The sequence below is a fragment of the Solenopsis invicta genome, chromosome 10 (assembly GCF_016802725.1).
Source record: "Solenopsis invicta isolate M01_SB chromosome 10, UNIL_Sinv_3.0, whole genome shotgun sequence".
Classification (NCBI taxonomy): domain Eukaryota; kingdom Metazoa; phylum Arthropoda; class Insecta; order Hymenoptera; family Formicidae; genus Solenopsis; species Solenopsis invicta.
In genome coordinates this window covers 2,061,257-2,085,583 of record NC_052673.1, presented here as the reverse complement: position 1 = coordinate 2,085,583, position 24,327 = coordinate 2,061,257, and the positions used below count along the sequence as shown (strand labels likewise).

The 24,327-nt window shown below is 34.6% G+C and overlaps 1 protein-coding gene across 7 annotated transcripts in view; it reads left to right on the top strand.

The window, feature by feature from the left end:
* Positions 1-24,327, top strand: part of LOC105203197 (protein sprint) — a 228,264-nt gene that overhangs the window by 129,456 nt on the left and 74,481 nt on the right. For all 7 annotated transcript variants that reach the window (XM_039454559.1, XM_039454557.1, XM_039454556.1 and 4 more), the window contains one exon: positions 13,819-13,939. In XM_039454559.1, coding sequence (XP_039310493.1) covers positions 13,819-13,939 — 121 coding nt within the window. The remainder of the gene's footprint in view (positions 1-13,818; positions 13,940-24,327) is intronic.

Sequence of the window (24,327 nt, the reverse complement as noted above, 5' to 3'; positions counted from 1 at the left end):
CACACGTCCTTGTAAGCGATGCTCAAATTGGACTAATTACGATTCGAATTGGTTGCTCACCCGCTGTATTCTTCAGACTTGGCCCCCAGCGACTGTTTATCTGTTCTCAAACCTCAAGCGGTGGCTACAGGCAAAGAGATTCACATTGAATGAGGAAGTCATTGCGGAAACCGAGGCGTATTTCGAAGGCTTGGACATTCTGTACTACAGAAAGAGCATCGAAATGTTGGAAAATCGCTATACCAAGTGTATCACGCTCGAAGGCAACTATGTTGAGAAATAAATATAACTTTGCCCAAAAAACGCTTGTTTTCATTAAAAATCCCGGGACTTTTCAGCCCATGTAGTAATTTTCGGTGCCAATTATATATTTATAATTTGTTTCAACTACATAAATTATAGTTTTTAGTTATTATTACTATTTCCTAGTGAATAATAAGCAAATGCTCTGAAAAATTGGTTGTTTTTATTATAATTGTCATTTCATTTACTACATAAAAATGTTAATTTTATTTTTCTACCAGCAATACTTTGATATCTTATTATTACACTAACCCATTAAAACATTAGACCAGTAAAATAGCCAAAAAATGATAACTGAAGATAGGACCGAAATGCAAAAACCGTTTTGTAATTGTTACAAATTATTAAAAATTAAAATTTTTACAAATTATTAGAAATTAAATGTACAAGAAAATGAATTGCGTCAATGGACTCCACGGTAAAAATTTTCCCTCTCCCCTTCCTCCCTCTCCTTTCCTCTCTCTCCCTCCCCCCTCTTTTTCTCTCACTGTTTCTCCCTCTTTCTCCCTCCCCCATCTCCCCATCCTCTCCCTCTCTCCCTCCGTTTCTTCCTCCTCCTCGTGAAGCTGGCGGACAATGTAAGGCGGGCCATCGATCAGAGAATGGTCACCCGCTCATTCTATTCGACTTCTCAAAAGCATTTGATTCCGTCTGCCACTACCTACTCCTGAGCAAGCTTGCTAATTTTGGCATCTCCTCTCCTGTATTCAGCTGGTTTGAGTTGTATCTCTCTAACAGAACACAGCGTGTTCGCGGGCGCAACGATTTCTCCTCATGGTCCAGTGTCCCGGCGAGTGTTCCTCAGGGCTCCGTTCTTGGCCCTTGCTCTTTGCCCTCTTCATAGACGACCTAAGAGCTGTATTCCGTCACTGCCATCATATATTATACGCCGACGACCTACAAATATATCTACATTTCCGTCCATCCGACCTTGCAGACACCCTTGGAAAATTCAGCGAAGATATCTCTGCTATCGAGAGGTGGGCAAATAACAACCGCCTCACGCTGAATGCCTCCAAGACCAAGGCTATTCTCATGGGTAGTGCCCGCTACATCAATGCCATCAATGCTAACCATGCCTTAGTCCTTACGCTTAATGGCATACCCATAAAAATTACAGATCGCGTAATCAACCTTGGCTTGACATTTACTAGCGTGCTCAGCTGGAATGAGCAAGTTAAGACTATTTCCCTGCGGGTAAACGGAGTGCTCTGGCGTCTGAAATATCACAGGCACTGTCTGTCGCGCCCTCTACGAGCGCGTCTGGTATCCTCCTTGATTTTCCCATTCTTTGATTATTGTTCTGCTGTCCTAACTGATCTAACCGGTCAGCAAAATCTTAAGCTTAGGCGACTAATGAATGCTTGTGTGCGCTTCATTTTTTACCTCCGCTGGGATGATCATGTCTCCCATCTCTATCCTTAACTCGGCTGGCTGAGCGCGGAGAACAGGAGGTCTTACCTCCTCGGCTGCCTGATCTACTCTGTCAGCAGTACCGGGACACCCTCCTATCTTGCATCCTCTCTTGTACCTCGTGCCCGATTACGCGCTACTTCTAGGGCTTCTCCTCTCGACTTTGCCGTTTCTTCTAGTCGCACATCAACTTACCAGCGTTCATTTTCCGTAGCTGCACCTACGTTTTGGAACTTACTTCCTGCACCCACCCGCGGTGCTGTTTCCATTGGCGCCTTTAAGCGTGATCTTCACCACCTCCTGCTTCATAGCGATGCTTCCCAGGCGTAACTGCGTTCTAGTCTATGTCTATTTAAATTGTCATGTTCCTATTATCTTACTTATTTTCTTACTTTTCTAGCTTTTGTTTTCGTTTTGTTTTGCTTAGCACATAAATACTCTTTCTGTTAGTACTATATAAAGATATATTATATTTTTTGTTCTATTTTTTGTTCTATTTTGTTTTATTTTGTTTTATTTTTCTATTATGTCTGTATATTATATTTACTGTTCGTTTACGCTGGTCATAGTATTAAGCACATTTTCATTTCTATTTTAATTATTGTTTTTATTTGTATCTATTTTTTTTTATTTGTTATTAGTTTTAAGTTGAACCGCCCTCTGACCTGTATCATTTGTATATTCTGCCTGTCCTTAGAGGGTTTACCCTAGGACAGTAATAAATGCCCAATCAATCAATCAATCAATCAATCCCCCCCCTCTCTCTTTTGCTACCGCTCTTCTTTGCTCTTCCTAGCTTTCTACCGTAATCCCTCGCTCTCTACCGCTCTTTTTCGCTCTCTATCGCTTTAACTAGTTTTCTACCGCTCTCCTTCGCTCTCTATCGTTCATTGTCTCGCTCTTCTCTGCTCACTCCCGCTCTTGCGCTCTCTCTCTTTCTTTTCAAGTCCAAATAATTACTTTCATGACTGTTTATGAAACATACACATTTTTTGTGTCTGTATAACCTTACTATGTCTTTAATATATTATTACTGCAACAAAATGCTTAGCAAAAATTTCTGAAATCCGCCTAAAAGTGTAAAAAAAAGCATCAAGTATATTTTTTTTGTAATATGCCAAAGCAATGGATAAAATCAAATTTAACCAAACTAAACCGAAACTGCAATGAATAAAACTAAATATATCATCAAAAAGAAGTGAAATCAAATATATTTCAAGTATATTTATTACCGGGTTGGGAGTCTTTTCACCACGTTGCAATTGACCACCAGCCACTTACAGTGTTAAACAGTCGAAAAACTCTACACACCGGCCGTTCAAAATGGTTGTGGTCAATCTCAACGTAGCCAAACGAGACACTCACGTATCGATGAGCAGCAAATTATATGACATAATATCCAAGATGGGCAAAATTTCTAGCAGCAGCGTACTTGGCGCCCGTTTTTTTAATATAAATATTAGAGCACGCAGTTTTTCTATTGTTCATACTTCTACTTAAATCACTGACGAATCCCAAAACATTCTATTCACCTACCTATAAGTTTACAAATATATACTTACACATACAAGAAGGCTCACCATCAAAATGAGCAATTTTATTTGAAAATATAAAACTGAATTTTATTATACTTTATTACAACATATAAAAATTCTGAAACTACTTATATTTATTTGTCATTAGAATGACTTGTCCCTTCGTCTGATTGTTATTACAGAATTTTTATTTTCAATGATCTTTTTATTCTTAATATGTGATAATAAAAAGAAGATCGGTAAATGAATCTTTGGTAATTTGTACCAATATTGTAAACTATTAATAATTTCATCATCATAATTATAACAATGATAATCTTCACTGAATTTATTACTGCAAAAAATATCATAATATTTATTTTAATGCATTAGCAAACTTATTATTTATTCAAAGATATTATAAGCTTAAAATTTATTTAACAAGATCTTTTTAGAATATTATGTTTACACTTGTAATGAAATTTATGTTATAAAAAAAGAAATTTTATAATATGCAAATTGTTCACACATTGCTTTTTAAGCTTTATTCAATAAAATCTATATTATTAAACTTTGTAACAAACCATCTTTTCGTTCCCCCTTGGTCCACTGCTCCGTGCTGTTCGGCCGACCATCCGCCGGACAGCGAATAACAGGCGCCGAGCGCCAATAATAAATTTAAATTGACGCGAACACGCATCCACGCGTTGAGATCTTTGACTATATAAATATGGACTGCTAGTTGGCTCTTTTAGGCTGTAAGAAACATCTACAGCGCCCCCATCTCCTAAGCAACGATTTCCAGTATAAAATAACATATAGTGTGGTGTGTGGCTTTTATACGCGACAGTAATAAACATTTGTGCTATATCCAAGAATTGACACCTATAAAATAGTAACTGTTTGTGAAAAAATTTTTAATTTTTTTAAATTAAAAAATAAATTAAAAATGAGAAATGTAATCCCTACAATGATTCAAGAAACATTAAGAAATCTAAGATTAGATACATTATTTATTAACTTTGACACACATATTAAAGATCTAGAAATATTAGAGAATCATAAATATGTAATAATAAAATTAATTATTACGTATTATTTGAACGTTAAATTAGCTTAAGAAAGTAAAATAATTACGTTGAATGAACACAAATACTTTATAAGACATAATTTAATTAAAACTGTTATTTTCAGCAGGCAATAATTTATACTGTACACTTTATTACCCGAAAATGACGGTTCTCTAATGAGGCTTCCTTTTATTTATATGACATCACTTATTTGTTTTTATTTTTAATTACTTACTTTCCATTTTTTGCTTTATATATTTTATTATTATTTTATATATATTGTTGTACTCGACGATACGAGCACACACTTCACTCGCGCTAGGACACTCGAACGCGCAACACGAAATGAATAAACACTCTTTACAAAAAGAACTCAAGCTTTAATCGTGGAACTTTATATAACAAAATCGTAGCGTAATTATACAGAATAACTCTTGACGGCTCCGCGTCCTGAACACCAAACAAAAGCCGGCTGCGATCTGTCTGATCGATAGATCTTCCTTCGGCCAGCTTTTCAAGCTCGGCCGAAAGGGCACAACACTGCCCCCCTTTTTAAAAGCTTGTCGTCCCGACAAGCGCGAAGTCTTCTTATATTTCCGGACCTTCTGTTGTCTCCAAGACCCATCTGATCTTCTTCTTGAGCTGTTGCTTCAAGATTCCGAGCCACTCTTCTTTGGCTCCAAACAACATCCTGGAATTCTTAATCACAGAAGAAATCCTCCTCTCTCGAAGAACAACCTCTTCAGAGAAATCCTCTTCAAAGAATTCTTCTGAGGAATCTTCTTTCTTCAAAAAAACTTTGAGCAAGGTGGGGGTATCTACCGTGGACCCAACGTCTCGAAAGACTCACCAAGCTCCTGCCTCGGCATTTGCCCTTAGTCCCATGGGGAAAACCACGGCTCAAAAACCCGGGGCGAAGCAGTCTTTTTTAAAAGAAATACTATAGCGATTCTCCACACGAAGAACATCATTTCAAAAGATCCTTAGAACTGAAACGAAAAAACAAAATCCGACGAGTATTCAATTTTAAATAACAAAACCCTGCAAGAAAAAAACTTAAAAATCAATAATTATTTTCTTCTATATCTTAAACAAAATTCTAAGATAAAATTTTCTTGCGAAAGACTCAAATCTGATGACTTTCTGCTCTACCCTGTGTTCTTGCCTCGTGTTACCGAGCACCGTCCTCTACAATTCAAAAGAAAAAAAATCAAAATTCACTCTCAGCTCCTGACAAAAAAACAATCTTTAGAACTCATCTCCCAAGGTGAGGATTTCTAGGGAAGCTCAACGATTTCCTGCTCTACCCCAGGCTCCTACCACGAGTTACCGAGCGTCGCCAGCGTCACTCCCAAACCAACACCTTTCTGTTAGAGAATAAGAAATCTTAGACTCTTTCGCTCCATTCTCAGCTTTTGCCACGGGTAACCGAGCATTGTCCTCCGCGATTCAGAGCAAAATGACGACCCACTGCTCTACCCTGGGCTCCTGCCACAGGTTTGCGAGCGTCTTCCGCATCTGCAATCACAATCCGCTCGACGACCTTCTGCTCTGCCCTGGGCTCCTGCCACAGGTTACCGAGCGTCGTCTCGAGCAATATCAAACAAAAATGACAATTTTCTGCTCTCACCCGGGCCTCTGCTTCGGAAAATTAAACACAGTTTGTTGCGAATCCATTCCCCTGTGCCAATTCAAGAAATTCTAAAAAAAAAAGAATCAAAACTCATTCTCAGTTTCTGAAGAAAGAACGATTCCCCGAACCCGTCCTCCAAGGCGTGAACTTCCAGGGAAACACGACGACTTCCTGCTCTACCCCGGGCTCTTGCCACGAGTTACCGAGCGTTGCCCGTGTCATTCCCAATCCAATGCCCTTCAGGAAGAAAAAGGAACGAGAGAACGTCTCCCTCCTCTCCTGAGACAAAATTTCAATTTTGAAAAGAAGAAATCCTAAACCTAAAACCGGAACTCTCTCCCACATCTTCTATTTTTAATTAAACCTAAACTGAAACATTCTCTATTTCTTTATTTTCCCCTTTCTGAGAAAAACTGTTTTCTTAAATAGTTTTAATTGCTTTTGCCCTCTCAATTGCAGAACGCAAGGAAGTAATTCCCTTAAGTTGGAGAGTGCGTCTCGAACTCCGTCAGAGACTGCAATAATACTAGCATAAGCAATTTTGTCGCGCACTTCTTGAGAACACTCTGGATAAGCTAAACGTGACCGTCGTTCTAAATCAGCTTCCAACGAAGCTAAATCTTCTCCAAATTTTTGTTTACGATTCGTAAATTGAGCGTAAAAAGTTTCAGATAAATGACCTCCAAAACGTAATTCGAGCTTTGATTTAATTTCTCCATAACTTAAATTTTCTAATTCCGTTATTCCGTCTAAAACTAAACGCGCTTTCCCCTGCAAACTCGAGGCTAACGCGACCGCTTTCGTAGAATCTTCCTAGTTACTCGCTTGCGTAATCAATTCAAATTGTGTAAAATATTCGCACAGCAGAACACTCCCGTCGAAAATATCCGGCTTTAATTTAAAATTAACGCCCGCGTTTCCGGAATCCCGAGAAATCTCCGCGATTGGAAGACAAACAGAAAAAGATAACGACTGGCCTGAAAAGTGTTGTAGCCGCTCCTCTAGACGCTGAAGTCTCTCATCGCGCTCCTGGTTCCTGCATTTCCTCCTCACGCTGCCGCTGCCTTTGTCTCAGCACGAAGCTGACGCAATCCATGGCGACCGTCCAAAGAGAATTTGCTTTGTTGGAGAGTCGAGGTTTTGCAAGTGTACGGAGTCGCATTCTCTTACAAAGAGGACGTTCCTCCGCTCTCGCAGGAGACGCTACCGTAAAATCTTCCGAGATGTCCATTTCGTGGTCCAAAATCGGACGAGCCCTCAAAATGTACTCGACGATACGAGCACACACTTCACTTGCGCTAGGACACTCGAAAGCGCGAGACGAAATGAATAAACACTCTTTACAAAAAGAACTCAAGCTTTAATCGTCACTTTATCAACAAAATCGTAGCGTAATTATACAGAATAACTCTTGACGGCTCCGCGTCTTGAACACCGAACAAAAGCCGGCTGCGCTTCTTCTGTCTGATCGAAAGATCTTCTTTCGGCCAACTTCTCAAGCTCAGCCGAACGGGCACTATATATATATATATATATATATATATATATATATATATATATATTAATTATATAGTTTTTTTAAATATATCTTCAATAATAAAATGTGTATATTTTATATTTATTTCCTTTTAATTTAGTAAAATTAATTCTTATTTTACAGAAATATAATCGCATATTTTGGAGTGACGTATAAATTCAAAGCATTATATTGTATTTTGTCTCTTTCTTTTCTGATCTTCTACTATTGCTGTCTCGCTTTTTTGTTTCACATTTCTGCCACTTAGGAGATGAAAGCGTTGCAGATTTTTTTTACACGAAAACATAGGAAAAGGGGGGGGGTACTAGCAGTCCATATTTATACAGGGTGTCCCAGACCAATGTATAAAGATTATCACGATGAGGTAGAAAGGATCGAGATAAATGAAAAAGTCTAATACTATTTTGCGATATTTGCAATAATTTTTGAGTAATAAAATATTAAGGTCAGCCGAATAAGAGCGCGCAGAGAGACAAGCGGTCGCTCGTCTGAGCCATAGGTCCGCCCACTGCGGCCCGATTGTAGGCGACGGTAAGTGGCGCGCGGCGAGGGAAAAGATAGTTTGGCACCGCACCGCGTCGAACCGGGCGGTTTTACGGCTCAGGCGACTAACCGTTTGCCTCTCCGCGCGCTCTTATTCGGCTGACTTTAATATTTTATTACACGAAAATTGTTGCAAATATCGCAAACTGTTATTAGACTTTTTGATTTATCTCGATCCCTTCTACCTCATCGTAGTAATCTTTATATATTGGTCTGGGATACCTGTATAGTCAAAGGTTGAGATACTCTCCGCGCGCACGCGCCATACGAGTGAATGAAGTGGCGGGGATCCCCTCTCCAATACCGTACCGACCGACTGCCGAACCGCCCTTCCTCTCCAGATTTCGCTATATAAGCGCCGCCGCTTCAACGAACAGGGCTTCTTATCCGAACCGTCCGTCCGTTAAGAAGCAGTATCCTTCCTCTCCGAACCGAAAGTGAGCTTGATTTTTACCGAGGACTTTTGACAACGAGATTCTTAACCACCTCCGTTTCTACAGGTTCAAGCACCTTGAGCTCAACCGAGCGATCTCGGTAAACCGGCATCTTATCTCCTCTCCGTTGGCATCGACTCACGATCTGGAATTCCGCGCCTTCACCAAGAGATCTTGGTGTGAGTCTTTGCCACCGCCGCAACAACAATGCGGTATTAACCGCTACGCGTTGCAATCGCCGAATTGTTCCACCGTATTGTACAGTTGTACCGCGCGCACAAGCTATATTGCCCGCGCGCCCCTGGCGGTGGTCGCGGCCTTCGGCAAGACTGCGCCAACTCGTAAACAGGAATTCCGAGTTCTCAGATTATTCTCCGTCGTCTGTCCGTCCGCGCGAAATTATAGATCCGTCCGTCCGGACGTCACGATTTTTTTCCGCCCGTCCGCGCGTTACTTTTCTTTCCGTCCGTCCGCGCGTAGAAATATATTCTCCGTCACGTCCGTTCGAGCGTCATCTCCATTCGTCCATCTGCGCGCCGCTTTTGCGAATATCGTTTTGTACGTTTTCTTACTATTATAATAAACTGATTTACCTAGTCATCTGTAAACACACGTCTAGTTCTCTCGGTAACCTACCCGCGTCCTCGCCCACCGATACAATCGCCCGTACGCGAAGTCAGACCGTTACAACTTTGTAATCAATATAAAATTTTGTATTCTGTATAAAACAATATAATTTAATTAAAAAATAAAAATGTTATGTCAAATAATAACTTCTGTTGTTACTATAATAAAATTTGGAAATGAATATCTTTTCAATTTAGACATAAAATGATGGTCGTTTTATTTTCTTGTCATATAAGCAATAACAATAGTAAAATGAGCAGTGTATGTATATCTTCGTGTATGTTGACTTACATCACGCGCATGTGCATACACGCACGCACGCACGCACGCACGCACGCACGCACGCACGCACGCACGCACGCACGCACGCACGCACGCACGCACGCACGCACGCACGCACGCACGCACGCACGCACACGCACGCACGCACGCACGCACGCACGCACGCACGCACGCACGCACGCACGCACGCACGCACGCACGCACGCACGCACGCACGCACGCACGCACGCACGCACGCACGCACAATATAGTCCTAACATTAATAGTTGACAAATAAATCCAAATTCAGGTAAAAATGATGCTGTAAAATACAGTATGCTAAAAAATGAAAAATTAGAAAAATTACCAGATAAGTTTAACTATTCTGTACCTTTAATATAAGATTATTAAAGGTACAGAATAGCTTAGTTTGAATTTTTACAATATTTATTATTGCATTTAATATTAATCATTAAATAATGTAATTTTGAAATCTCGTGATTTACTGTAGCATTATAAAAAATGAACAAGTACTTGTTAATTTCTAAGTAATTATTATTGTTATGAAAAATTATAACGTTATTACTAAATCATTATAAAAAATTATTTTAACGGTATTATTTATATATATATATATATAAAAAAAAAAAAAAGGGCGCGCCAAGTACGCTGCTGCTAGAGATTTTGCCCATCTTTGATTTTATCGCTCACATAATTTGCTGCTTATCGGTACGGGGTTGTCTCGTTTGGCTATGTTGAGATTGACCACAGCCATTTTGAACAACCGGTGCGTAGTTTTTCCACTGTTTAACTGTAAGTGGCTGATGGTCAATTGCAACGTAGTCAAAAGACTCCCAACCCATCTGTAATAAATATACTTAGAATATATTTGATTTCACTTCTTTTTGATGATAAATTTGGTTTTATCCATTGCTTTGGCATATTACGAAAAAATATACTTGGCGCTTTTTTTACATTTTTATTGTCTTTTTAAGCGGATTACATTATTCTCATAAAACATGAATCAAAATTTTATGAAAACCAATTATTGAATTATACTTCCTTGTATTTTCATGAAATAATTGCATGGGAATTGAAGTCAAGTTACATAAAAGCCTATTTACATCACAGCACAATATATCCTTAATGTTCCTTCTTCTCCTTTTCTCCGCCATCCTTTTACGGAATTTATCAGTAAGTTTTCGCACGATTACCAGTACAAGGGTACTTATGTACGGTAACAAGAACTCACGCGCCTGCTATTCGATAAACGAGTTATTCATAAGAGGTAAAGGGAGACATCTTTATTCGTTAGATTTTTCACTAATGTCTTTCAGATTGTAAGAAAAGCGCACGAGCTTTGCCTTTCCTAGCCTTTAAACTAAATTAAATATCGAAATCCTGAATTTATTTTTCAATCTTCAAATCTATTTGCGAACAAGGATTTGTCATTATGTTTATCATTACTTGTATTGATAAATTCATCAAATAAGATCAACATCTCGAAAAATCATATTTCTTTCAATGAAGGATGCATACAATTCTTAAAAATACCTCAAGGTCTATTTATTATTAGGAATTATTTAGGAGAGTATGCTGAAAGCTTACCGTTTGCTTAAAACGTATTTTTCCAATATTTTACATTTTGTGTTAATATAAGACATTTAACATTTAAGTATATTCTACAATAGTATAACTTAAGGCTGTAAAACTGTAATGTACTTTAAAGCTAAAAGTTAATTGGTAGAAATGGGAGTATAACCACGGCTTACAGCTTAACAGTCTTACGCTTTATGATGTAGAATAGACTTTAGTGACAAAAACAAAAAAATAAATAAGAAATAAGTAATATAGAAAAAATTTAACATTTAACTATGCGGAAAGGACAATTTTGTTGAAATATAAATCTGAAAATAATTATGTTGAATCTTTAAAATTTTATATTGGACGTTTAAGCTGTTTGCTAGATTGTCAAAACTTTTATTATCAAGCTTGAACGTCTTACATAATTATATAGCCTAATGTAACATATAAAATCATTTTTTATATTTAAATAAATTTTTAGATACAGTAAAAGTGTTCTTTTTATGTATCAACATAGGAAATCAGGTATATCTGAAGTAAATTTTTTTTTATTTATTTATCTAATAATGTAATTATGTAATTTTATTTTAAATTATTATATTTTTATAAAAGAAAGTTTATAAACTATCAAATTTCCTAACTCGTACCATCAAAAATTTTACTATAATATAGATGATAATGATATTTGATTAAATTGTAATGGTCACACAGGATCCAAAGACCTCAAGCGTCCTTCTTCTAACTTTAAGGGTAGACAGACCATTCAAAATCGAACAACCTTCTATGAAACTAATTTTTATCTGAAAGTATACTTTCTTGAGAATATACCTCTAAATTTTTGTTAAATTATCTCAAAAATTAAAAATTTTATGAATATTTTTGTAAAAAAGTCAAAATTTGCAGTTTTTTCTATTTGAATTTTTTTCATTATGTTAAATTCTAATTAAAAAAGAAAATTATTAAATGATAAAGAATAAACCTCAACGTACATCCAGTAAAATTTTTGCGATGAAATATCAAAAAGTTGGCAAATGGCGACTGATTTTGTGCAGGGGGGGTTCAGTGGACCTCATGTGACTATTATGTTATTATTTGGAAGTGTGACCGTTATGGGTTAATAAATGGTAATAGTAAAACGAATATAATTATTTGAATAAAAATATATGAATTACAAAAATAAATTTGACTTGTTTTATTTCGATAATCTTACTTTTTTATAATTGTTATTTGTTAATTAATGAATATTTGATTGTTTTTTTGATGAATTATTAATTATTAATAAAATAAATATTGTTTCTTTTATATTGGAATAAATTCTTTATATTGAAATTTTAATTAATATATTGATTCCAGTTGATTCTGATGTTTTGAATTAATTTAATTCATAAATTCAATATTTTCGAAGACAATATGTATGAGATCATAGCAATATGCTTCTAGCGATCGATTTTCTAAATCACACTTTTTGCAGCATGTTACAAAAAAGTTTATAACAAATTAATTTTATTATTATTTAAAAGTTCAATATATAATAATGGATGCCAAATGTATTAATCTAACTTCGAACTTTAATTTGCATCCAAAATATTACCAATTACGAAAAAAAATAAAAAAAATTATATAAGTAGTATGCATTTAGCCACTCTCCTCAAATTTAAAATACTAAAATAATTAACAATACCCAATTTTAGGATAACTTTTTTATTATTTTTTAAATAATTAAAAATTCTTATTTTGTTGAATATATTTTATTTGAAAAATATTCTTTAATAATTTTTTCGGTTTAAAAAGTAACTTTGAATTTACTTCTTTGTTACTAATAAGTTACTATTAAGCATTATATATATATATATATATATATATATATAGATATATAGATATATAGATATATAGATATATAGATATATAGATATATAGATATAACATTCTCTATGAGGTTGTTGAGTTGCAAGAGCGGTCTTACACTCGTAATGCAAAGTGACTCACGACCCCTTTCACTACATGATATAACTTTACATGCCGAATTCATACACACAAACGACAAGCATTACGACAAACATTAAATTTAATTACGTTGTTTAGAAGTCACATTCAAGGCCTTTAAGCGCTAAATTAAATAATTTATATCTAACATACTTCTCAAAATGCATATAGAGTATACACCTATAAAAATTCCTGCTACTCGCAAAATTGAAATTCAACTTTTATAAAAACGTAATAAATATTAATAACCAGTAATCATTCTACAAACTTTAAATAGACTATAATGAAGTAAATTTAATAATAGTTCTTACAATTCTACACGAATTACACAAAATTTCATAGTATCTGACCACTCATACCCCGTTTTTTTTCTGCATTTTTAATTTTATGTTTTAAAGTTATTTATATTAAATAGATCAAATAGATTAAATAGAGTAAAATTCAAATTTGACAGAGAAAATACAGACACATATTTATATAATATGAAAATAATATCTTTCTTATTCGATTCGTATTTAGTTACTGTGAAAAATAAATTATTCTTTTTATTGTGAACAAAATTTTTAATTTTAACACTACTTTTCTTTTTGTTTTAAATTGTGATTTTATATTTTATTTTATATCAGATTTAATATATTTTCACTTTTATGCAACGAATACAGAATATATCTGTTTTATAACATTAGGACAAATTTTGTTTGCCACTTATTTGCTATAGCAAATAAGTGGCAACGTTAAATATTGATAGCGTAAATTATACAGACTAATACGTTCGCGTGAGAAAACTAATGTTATTTTATGCTGCGTTTCTATAACATCTCCATGACATAAACGCGCATCATGTAGCAATCAAATTGACGCGAGAGCCTCTTGTAGATGACGGATTGTAATTTTTTTTCTCTCTTTTGTATTGCAGGAACGATGTCTTCCTGGAACCGTACTTACAACAGCACGAAACAGTCCAAGTGGTTAGCTCACCGAGCACTCCGCCGCCAAATCCGCTGCAGCATCAACTTACGCAGTTACATCATGTACAGGTGAGTTGTTAAAAATAGAAAATGTATAAATAACAAAAAAAAATAATTATGATGTTTGAATTATTAGATGCATAAATTTAACTAATTCTCAGCCTCTTTTAATGAAAAGTAATATTTACTTATACAAATTCAACTTACAGTTTAAACAGGAAAGTAATCTCCAGCATCGTCTACATATTTTTTACCGTCTATTGGACAGGTGATAAACTGCCTGTCGATAAAGGAAGTTTTGAGTTAATAAAATCATTAATGCATTTTTTTATCTCTTTGTATGTTTTCAAATAATCTATTAAATGGTGTTAAAGGTACTGAAACAAATAAAAATCTAGTGCTAAGGTTGTATGTAGTTCGCAAAATACGCCGGATGTGACAAAACTTCCCAGCCCGACAAATCAAGAATGTCCACCGTCGCTTTTGCTGTGTAGTTTAGCATTATCATTCAGCAATATAACCGGCCTAGACCCGTTGAAAAGACCATTTATGTTCAAATTCGTCATCCAAATTTTCAAGTTAACGTTTATAATGCTCAGTAGTAGTTTCATTCGGTTTTAGCAACTCATATATAGTAAAACTAGTACAGTCATAAGACGCTAATGCAAATCTGTAATTAATTCGTGACATCTTAGGATTGTATTTAAAACGATCTTAAATATAAAAATGAATGCTGGCCTTAGATTTAGATGAATCATTTGGAAACATTGCGTCCGTCGTCTCGTGATTTTTTTTTTGATGAGCAATTAAGGGATTTGCAATTAACTCGTTCTCCCTTCCCGTTTCTTTTTCTCGAAGAGAGAGTATTCAACATGCAATGCACGTCTGCATTTAATCCCGTTAGTTTGAAACCGTGTGTCAGTCTGCATTTCAAATTAAATTACACTCGAACCCCTTCACGAGTGTCCCTTGCTCACCCCTTGTCCCCTTTACCTTTTCTGCCAGTCGTTTCGCTTTGGTCATCATCGATTTTCCTTTCATCTCCATTGATACGGGAAAACGGTAAAAAGAGTTATGTCAAGCTCAGACGTAGAATGAATCATTCAATCAATATCAATCAAATCGTCAAAAATAAAGAAATATAGTAAATTTTTCAATAATTTTTTCAATATTTCTTGAATACTTACCTAATCTTTATCACAATGCAATTTGCTTTTCCTTAGGATCGATTACTGTTTTTTATGTCTCATGAAAAAAAAAAAAACTGGAAGAAGAAGCAAACAAGAACGATAAATAAATTGCAACCGAATACGTGCGAATAGAGATAATTGCGCGTCGAGTATAATGTGGAATTAGGGGCGCATTGTGTGATAAAGCCAGTGGGATTTATGACCCAACAGCTAAAAGATGAAAATTTCCGTGCTTAATAAAACAAATCGCAGAAAATTCACGATCAAATACCAAAATAATCGCAATTGCAATTGCTCGGATATAGTGAATTAATTTTCATGACAATTTTAATAACAGATTTTTATATAAATTAATATTTGCCATTTGTTTAAAATACCTCTTAGAAATCACATTTTAATTTGTGTTGTAATTGCGTTTAACTTACGAAATAAATGCATCATTTATTAATTACTAAATTTAATTATCTATTATTAATAAGTATTGATTTAAAAAATGTAATTTACAAACGGATAACATTTTTTTTTATTTTTATGATATTATACCGCACGCACATTTGTTATTTCTGATTTCTTGTGGAAAACATATTTAGTTTACATTTGAAGAAACGTGCCTTTTCGGAAATTTATTTCGACGCGTATCAAACATATTCAATTATTTGAAAAAGTTTGACGAGAACTGTGAGTATGATACTATTTATTCGATTGTCGCAAATTTCTGTTTTTGGTACTTTTACGACATAGTCCGAGCCATTGCTCCACACAAAAAATCAGTAAATAAAAAAATTAGATCCAAAATTATTGATAAACAGATTTAGATTACTGTAGCTTTGGAAGGTTTGTGATTTTATAAGATTATTAAATTTTTTGAATGTTTGTAGGTATGTATTAATTGTAATATAGGCAATTATAATATTTGTTATATTATTGTGCTTAAAAGGAATAAAAAGATTACAAAATGCATATTAAAGAAAAAAGAAAAATGCCGAATTGCAAATGTGAACTCAATTCGTCGGAACAATCGTCCAGTTTTTTGAAGATTTAAAAATTTATAACTCGAAAACAAAGTCACTTGTTGATAAACGCTGCAACACCCTATATCTTGTTTTTGCTTTAGGAATCATCAAAAGTTGACATTGAAGAACACAGGTACCACTTCTAGAGTGTGTTCTTCAATGTCAACCCTTGTGAGTGTACAAGCTATAACTCCATATGATTCTATCACATTTTATGATTTAATATAAAAAGACTGAAACGATTTTTATAAAAAAACTTAGTATAATTTAATCTGAAAATATATGTTTAAATAAAATATACGTTATAGAACAATTATCGTATCTTATCATTAGCAATATAATGTCATTTATATAACTGCATAATTAATTTGTAAATTTCAGTATATATAAAAAAAGATGTCTATTGTTTTATATTATCTTATTTACACGATTGAATATTTATCTGAGTACACCAGCGTCTTCCCAATAAGCAGACAATCTTTTAAAAATATTTTTTAAAGGTTTTTATTTTCTATTAGTTATACATTATACATTACACAATAGCATGGAGCGAAAAATGGAATTTTCTGATGCGCATTGAAATAGTATGGAAAAGTTGCTATTTATAAATACGAATTTGAGCAAAAATTTTTTTTTAATTGGTTAATATCTTCCATTGCGTATTGTACTTAAAGTTTTGTAAATTGTACCATATTTTTATTTTCTGCTATCTTCTTTTGTTAATGATTCCTTTAATGCTGAAATAATTTTTTGAATAAAAAGTTCATTTGACTTTCTATAAACAATATAAAACTAGTACCACTTTTTGCTCGTTTATTTGAACAAAACTAGTACTACTTTTCGTTCGTTTATTTAAATAAAACCACTCAAAACTCACTTTATAAAGGTAACTCTACTGTGAGTTTCACCTACCCTTCCTAACCAATTAATCATAAAATGTTATTTTTTAAAAGCAAATTTTGTATATTAAATTTAGATTTGGTATCGAAATTGGACATAGAAGATTGCAAAAGGTTTTTGGCCGTTGTTTGTTAAAAAGTTTTATAAAAGTTATTAATAGATAAAAATAATTGTTTAAAACACAACAAATGTGTTCATTATTTTCGTTTTTGCTGTGGGAAAATTGTAAACCCATGTGGAATCTTACTTTGTATTGCGAAGTACAAACGGACATGAAGGGTTTCTACTCTTCTTATTGAAGGGCAAAATCCGGAAAATATAATCAAATTATTGGGATGGCGTTGATATTGATCACATTTCAATTCATCACTTACCATTTTGGATTTGAAATAAATTAAATTTGAATTATATCTTTCAAGCACAGCCTTTCCATAACAAGGGCGGAACCCTCCTTTGTCCGCATATATATTCTCGTTTGCCTTGTACTTTCCATGCGAAGCGAGGGCCACCGTGCACTATCCCCTTTCTGTCTATCGGGCAAAACGAAGTCTATAAATGTACTTTTTCACCTGGATTTTCAGCTTTTCACGCGAAGTAAAGTTCATCCCATATCCTCCCGTGCTTACGGTCCAAAACAAGATCTATAATTATTCTCTTTCCATTGATTTTTTACTTTTACACAAGACAATTTTTTAAAATTTAAAATTAAAATTCAGTTTAGGTTAGATTAGATTTGGTTTTTATAATATTATAAGTTTCATATATGTATTAAATAAATAATTAAAGTTTTTTGCACGTGCTTTGCATTTCTGTACGTGTTGACTAAATTTTACTATCTTCATTTTTACTAAATCTGGTATTTCTTCAAACTCATTTTGTTGATAAATTTTTAATGGCTAACGGTTAAAAGCTACTCAAGATTATAATCTTGATAACATATGTATATCAAGATTAAAAGTCATTGATTGATTCCTTGAGCTTTATTTTTATCTGAATTTTTAATAATATAGTTTTACAAGGGGAGGATCCGACAATGATCTCGCCGATTTTAATAAAATTTTATGGGTGTGTAGTATTCACTCACTCCTTTATTGTTGTAAAACCGTTTGTTGCAAAATTTAGGCATTCTCGAGAAAATAACGATTAAATATTTCCGGCATTCATAAGTTACAGAAGAACGACTCTCAAGTAAGCGGCGTGACGTAGGGCGTTGGGACATCGACTGGTATGCTTGGGATCCCAGGTTCGATTCCCGCGGATGCGACTTTTTTTATCTTATATTTTTTAATTGTTATATATAATTTTTAAATCGTTTTTAATTATTTAATATAAAATGTTATTTTTAAAAATTGAAGGAATTAAATGCTTTTTTATTATTAATTAAATTAAAATTTCTCATGAACATAAAAAAATATATTTGTAATAAAAATTTACAATTACTATTTTACAATTTTAAGCAAGGAGTTTCGTATACAAGCTAACATAAAGTTTAGACAACAAAAAACAATAACAAAACCGTTTTACTTGAAGACCGTGTAACCGTTCTGTCGCCATCCCCCAAATCATCCATCGTCCCACGCTGTCCGGCCGAACATCCGCCGGACAGCAGCAAAAGGCGCAACGCGCCGATAAATTTTTCGTCACGCGCGTTCGAATGAGGCATCCGCGTAACGGCAATCACGGCGCGCACGCGCAGTCGTCGCCGAAGTCGAAAGTTCGAGAGCACGCTGCTTCTCCGTGCCCGATCTCGAGTAGCGGGGATGCCGGCTTCGCCTTCGACCATTCCCGAGCATCCCCTTACCACCGAGCTCGGGTATATAAGCCACGAGAGCGCGCATCTCGTGGCTCTCTTTTTCCTGATCCGTCCGACTAGAAGAAGCCACCCACGTCCTGAAAAGGAGTCAAGCGCCTTGACTTCCGCTGAGTACTCTCCGCCAGTGACCGCTCCTATCCCGCTTCCCCGTCTAGTACCGTGGGCTCAAACGCCTTGGGCTCCAGCAAGCGATCTTGTCTGCTTGATTGAAAGCCAGTTCCAGCTTCCTGCTCTCGGCAATGCTCCACGACCAGGGGTGCGGGAATTCCGCGCCTCTACCAAGTGCTCTTGACATAAGCGTTGTTACCCGCCGGAGCCTAGCAGCGGTATTAACCGCTACGTGTCGCGCCGGTTTTTGCGATCAGCTGATCTTCCAACGCGATACCGCCGTGCCCGCGCGACCGTCCGGCCTCGAGGCATCATAAACAGCATCGTGAAGTTATTTATAGCCTCACAGCTGATTGCTGACTAACGCGAACCCGTCGGTACGCGCGCACCACGCCACTAAGCTGTGCTCTAGGCGCCTGTTATTGTAAATTCTTTATTATAAATATGTTTTTAGACCAATAGTATAACAACACAATGATAGTAAGAAAGCCTTCTTTGGTCGCAGCTAGATCTTAGTGCCTATATTTATTCGTGTGATTTTATATACTTCTTCGAATTCAACCAGAATGTGCGCCGAATTTTTTCCGGTCATAACACAGCATGTCAAATAAGAATTAGTAATATCACTATTTTTATTAAATTAATTAATTTAATATAATAATTGATGCTGATTTGCATCTATATTTATTTGTAATTTGAATCAAGCGCCTCAAATGCGTTGTCACTCATATACGAATATTGTGAGAAATATCACTATGCCCCAGTGATCGAGGTGGTAAGACACCGGGACCAGAGATTCCGGAGGTGCCAGTTTCGAACCACAATGGGTGGGATGTTATTTTTCGCAATAAATTTCTTACAGTTTTTTCAGGGGAGAATGGGTATACAGGGTGTCCCAGAAAGCTCGCATCCCATTTTAAGAGCGGATTCTTTGGAAAATTGTAAGAAAAAAATCCTAATACAAAAATGTCGAGGGTATAATGGTTTTCAAATTATTCGCGATTAAAATTTACGAATCACTGAGCTGACATTTCGCGCGCTCAGGCATGGTGACATGACAAAGGTACCACAAGGGTATCTCTTGATATTAAGATTGTCATATAAATACGCAGTGACATTTATATTAAGAAATTACTACTATAGGACACGTATTTGTACATTACATATGCACAATTAATGTTTTCAACAAAATATCAATTCAATAACAAGATGTTACGATAGTCGTTGGGTTAGCTGTCAAAATAAATTCATTACCATGTTCATATGATAAGAACTTTTATGGTAACATATCGATAATATCAATAATTTATTTACATTTTTAACTATTAAAAATGTAAATCGGTAATTTAATTGATATAAACGCGATAATGTCAAATAGAAATAATTTGATATGTTTGAATTCTACTTTATCAACATATTCAATCTTTTTCATATCATCGCATAAATTATCGATATTATCAATATGTTACCATAAAAGTTCTTATCATATGAACATGGTAATAAATTTATTTTGACAGTTGACCCAACGGTTATCGTAACATCTTGTTATTAAATTGATATTTTGTTGAAAACATTAATTGTGCATATGTAATGTACAAATATGTTTCCTATAGTAGTAATTTCTTATTATAAATGTCACTGCGTATTTATATGACAATTTCATTATCAAGAGGTACCCTTGTGGTACCTTTGTCATGTCACTATGCCTGAGCGCGCGAAATGTCAGCTCAGTGATTCGTAAATTTTAATCGCAAATAATTTGAAAACCATTATACCCTCGACATTTTTGTATTAGGATTTTTTTCTTAGAATTTTCCAAAGAATCCGCTTTTAAAATGGGATGCGAGCTTTCTGGGACACCCTGTATAGATTAATTGGCGCTCTCCAACAGATTTTGAGATATACTCAGAGAAAGAAAAAACAGTTTTTCTAAATTATTTCAGAAAATATTTATTTTACAAAAAAATGTGTTAAACAAAAAATGAAGCATTACAAATAAGGTTCTGTACATATTTTACTTAACTTCAATACTTTAGGAGTTATAATAAAAAAACCATTTTAAAAAAACTAACTAAAGGGGCTCCGCCTCTCCCCCTGCACTCCCTCCTCGTATTTTTTCCTAACCTAAGCCACCCCGTCTCAGTTGGTCCACTAATGACGTGGTGGGTGTGGGAGAGAGTGGGCTATAATTTTAAATCTAATATTGCAACATGGTCAATTAGATATCCTTGGCCAAATTACAACTGAAATAAGATTAGGTTAGGTTAGGCTAGAAAAAATACGGGGAAGGGATGCCCCGGGAACCCCGAGCCTTATGAGAAAGTATTACTGCCGAAAAAATTACGCATAAAAAATCACACACAGCATCTGCTATTTTCTGTGATTTTTTTTTAGATTGGCAGTAATACGGCAGTAATCATTCACTCTTAAAGTATTATTTCCGCCAATTACAAAGTAAATCAGCTTGCCTGATAATGTTAACATTTTTCTTAATTTATTGAATTAAAATTATTTTCCAATACAGATTATTTTAAAAAGTAACTGTTTAAAGAAATTTACGAATTTCATTAATTAATTAAAATTATGTCTTGACATAAAGTAATAGTCCCATGAATTGAAGCTACATTGGCGTGAGGACATAATTTTATTTTATTACTGAGAATCGTATTCTATTTACAATATTTTTTAAACGAATTTTTGAATCCGAGTAAATTTTTTTATGCAATTAAAAATTAAAACAATGCGCGACCAAATACCATAATATCCTGTATACCGTTCGCATTTCTCCATACCATGACGCCGTATCATGTTTTCTCTCTCGATCGAGTGTCAAGCGAGGAGGATGCACAATCGAAGCGCGCCCCGCTACCTTCTGCGCGCTTCTCGATCTCTTTCGCGCTCCTAAGAAATACGTGCGCGCGTGCGTGCGCGCGCGTGTGCGTGCGTGCATGCGCGTGTGTGAGTATATATGTAGTTATTATACATGCATGGACCCTACTTGGATATTTATCCATTTATGTGCTTTATTTCGCACAATTACGAGTATGCGCTATTTAAAAGTACGATTACGCGTATACCGTTGCGATTACAAAAATTATGCATAGAAGCTTTATTATAGACAATTTCAAGAGCATTATTTTTTATTTAACACATTTTTTTGTAAAATATTTTTTAAAATAATTAAGAAAAATTGTTTTTTCTTTCTCTAAGTATATCTCGAAAACTGTACGAAACCGATGATTAATTTATAAATAAAAGTTGTTTAGTATCCATGTCTCTATAACATATATATATAAAGGTCAAGGTCGTCAAGGGTGGTGTAGCTTTTCCGAAGTTTTACTTTCTTCAATATCCACCTTTCAATATAACTACTGTTTTTAAAAATCTTTAGAGAATTATAAACTTTATTTAAATAAAATAGTAACGAGGCAATTTTTCCCATTTTATCTTAAACCCTAGTAGCAATTTTCTGTAAGACTGCTGTAAATCATGCAGCAGATTCTTGACAGATTTTGCCAACAGGACGTCTGCTTCTTCATTCTGCTCAATTCTTTTGAAAGATTCTGCAGTCAAATTCTTGCAAGAAATTTGTATATATCTGCTGCAAGCTTTGCAAAATTCTTTTACCAGAATATCAGTATAGTCTCAAGATACTTCCCTGCCGAAAATGTGCGATGAATATCGATAAAAAAAAAAAAAAAAAAAAATCTGAATTGATCGAGATTTCTGCACCGAAAATACGATATTAAGACCGATCGAAAATAAGATCAGAACCCAAATAGATTTATTAAAACAGAATACATTAATGTAGCGTAATAAATGTTTAGTTTATAAAAAATATTTTTTGTATCTTTTTTGTTAAAAAAGATTAAAAAAAGATTAAATTTGAATTAAACATTTAATTTATGTACAAGATTAAATAACAATACAGATTGTTGTTTACATGTCAAAATATAAAATTTTATGTGGAACAGCGTTCCACACACACACGTCATGTTAGGAAAGAATGAGAGCAAATATTCGTCTTAAGGTTACAATATGCAACTCCTAAAGGCTCACTGAAGTATGAATTGGGGGAGTCGGCCGCGGTGGCGACTAGATATAGTATAACGCCTGTGGCCGCACTTGACTCACGAGAAAATTTCCCGTGGCGTGGCCGCCTAGCGGTGGCGCCAGCACTCTCTTATTAAATCCATTCCAATCCGAAATTGTTATAAACCTTGCAGCATCTTTCTGCGGCTGATTGAGCAAAATCTGTACAATATCTGCACAAGATCTGCGCGCCATTTCTGTTGTAAGAAACTTACAGAAATCTGCAGATCATATTTGAACAAGATCTATAAAATATCTGCACGCTCTATTTCTGTTGAAAAAATCTTGTGTCACTTTGCTCAAGAACTGTGCCAGATTGTTTACAGACTGCAGTTACAGGAAGAATCTGTTTCAAGATAGCTCAATATTTGTACCGAGTTTCTGCAAATAATTCATATACAAGTACAGTGGATGAATATTGAAGCAGTCTGCTAGCAATCTGCCAGAGCATGGCTGTATTGGGAATAATCTTCTGTACTCAATTCTACTGCAATTAACTGCATGCAGATTCTGTCCTGTAGAAAATACTACTAAGGGAGATAGCATAAGATAGGGTTTTTCCATGCGTGATGGGACATACTTTAAAAAACATAAATACAAAGTGGAAAATGTCTTCTATCTGATATTATAGCAGTTTTTTTAATATTGTTTTGTATTGCGTAATAATAATGTTTTTTACAACATAACCTAAGAAGATGTTACATTGTGTTAAATGTCTCAGATTCATATATGAAGTCGAAGGATTCATTTTTTGGTTTTTATCTATTCATTCCAATTTCGTTGTTCAGATATATTCTACCTAATTTTGTTTTTTAGATACATTGTACCTAATTTCGTTGTTACAATTTATCTCAGAGCATTTTCAATCAAGTGACATAGTTGATACAGTGTAGAGAAGAAAAGGGTATTATGGCTACTGTCGACAATATGGCTACCCCTATTATTTCCGTTATTAAGTGACGTATTCTAACAATTGCTTATAGAGTTATTCGTTTAGTAGCCCGCCGTTTTTTAGTGATGCTAATATGCCAATACATAATGACTGATAATTGTTATAAGGCATTTTTACTTTTGAGTATTTCTAAACTTTTTTAAGGTACACTTTTAACCTTTAATTACATACATTTCCTCATTATTATTAAAATTGAATGTATTATCACACAAATTAAGGTACATACACTTGAATGTTTTTTTGTTATTTAACTTTTTATTCGGCCGTATACATTTCGAATTATACAAAGTTAAAACAATAACATGGAATTTTGTTAATATGGTTTATCAAGCAAAATTTTTATATCAAAATATTTTTTCTATAATTGATTGTCATTCTAAAGAACGGTA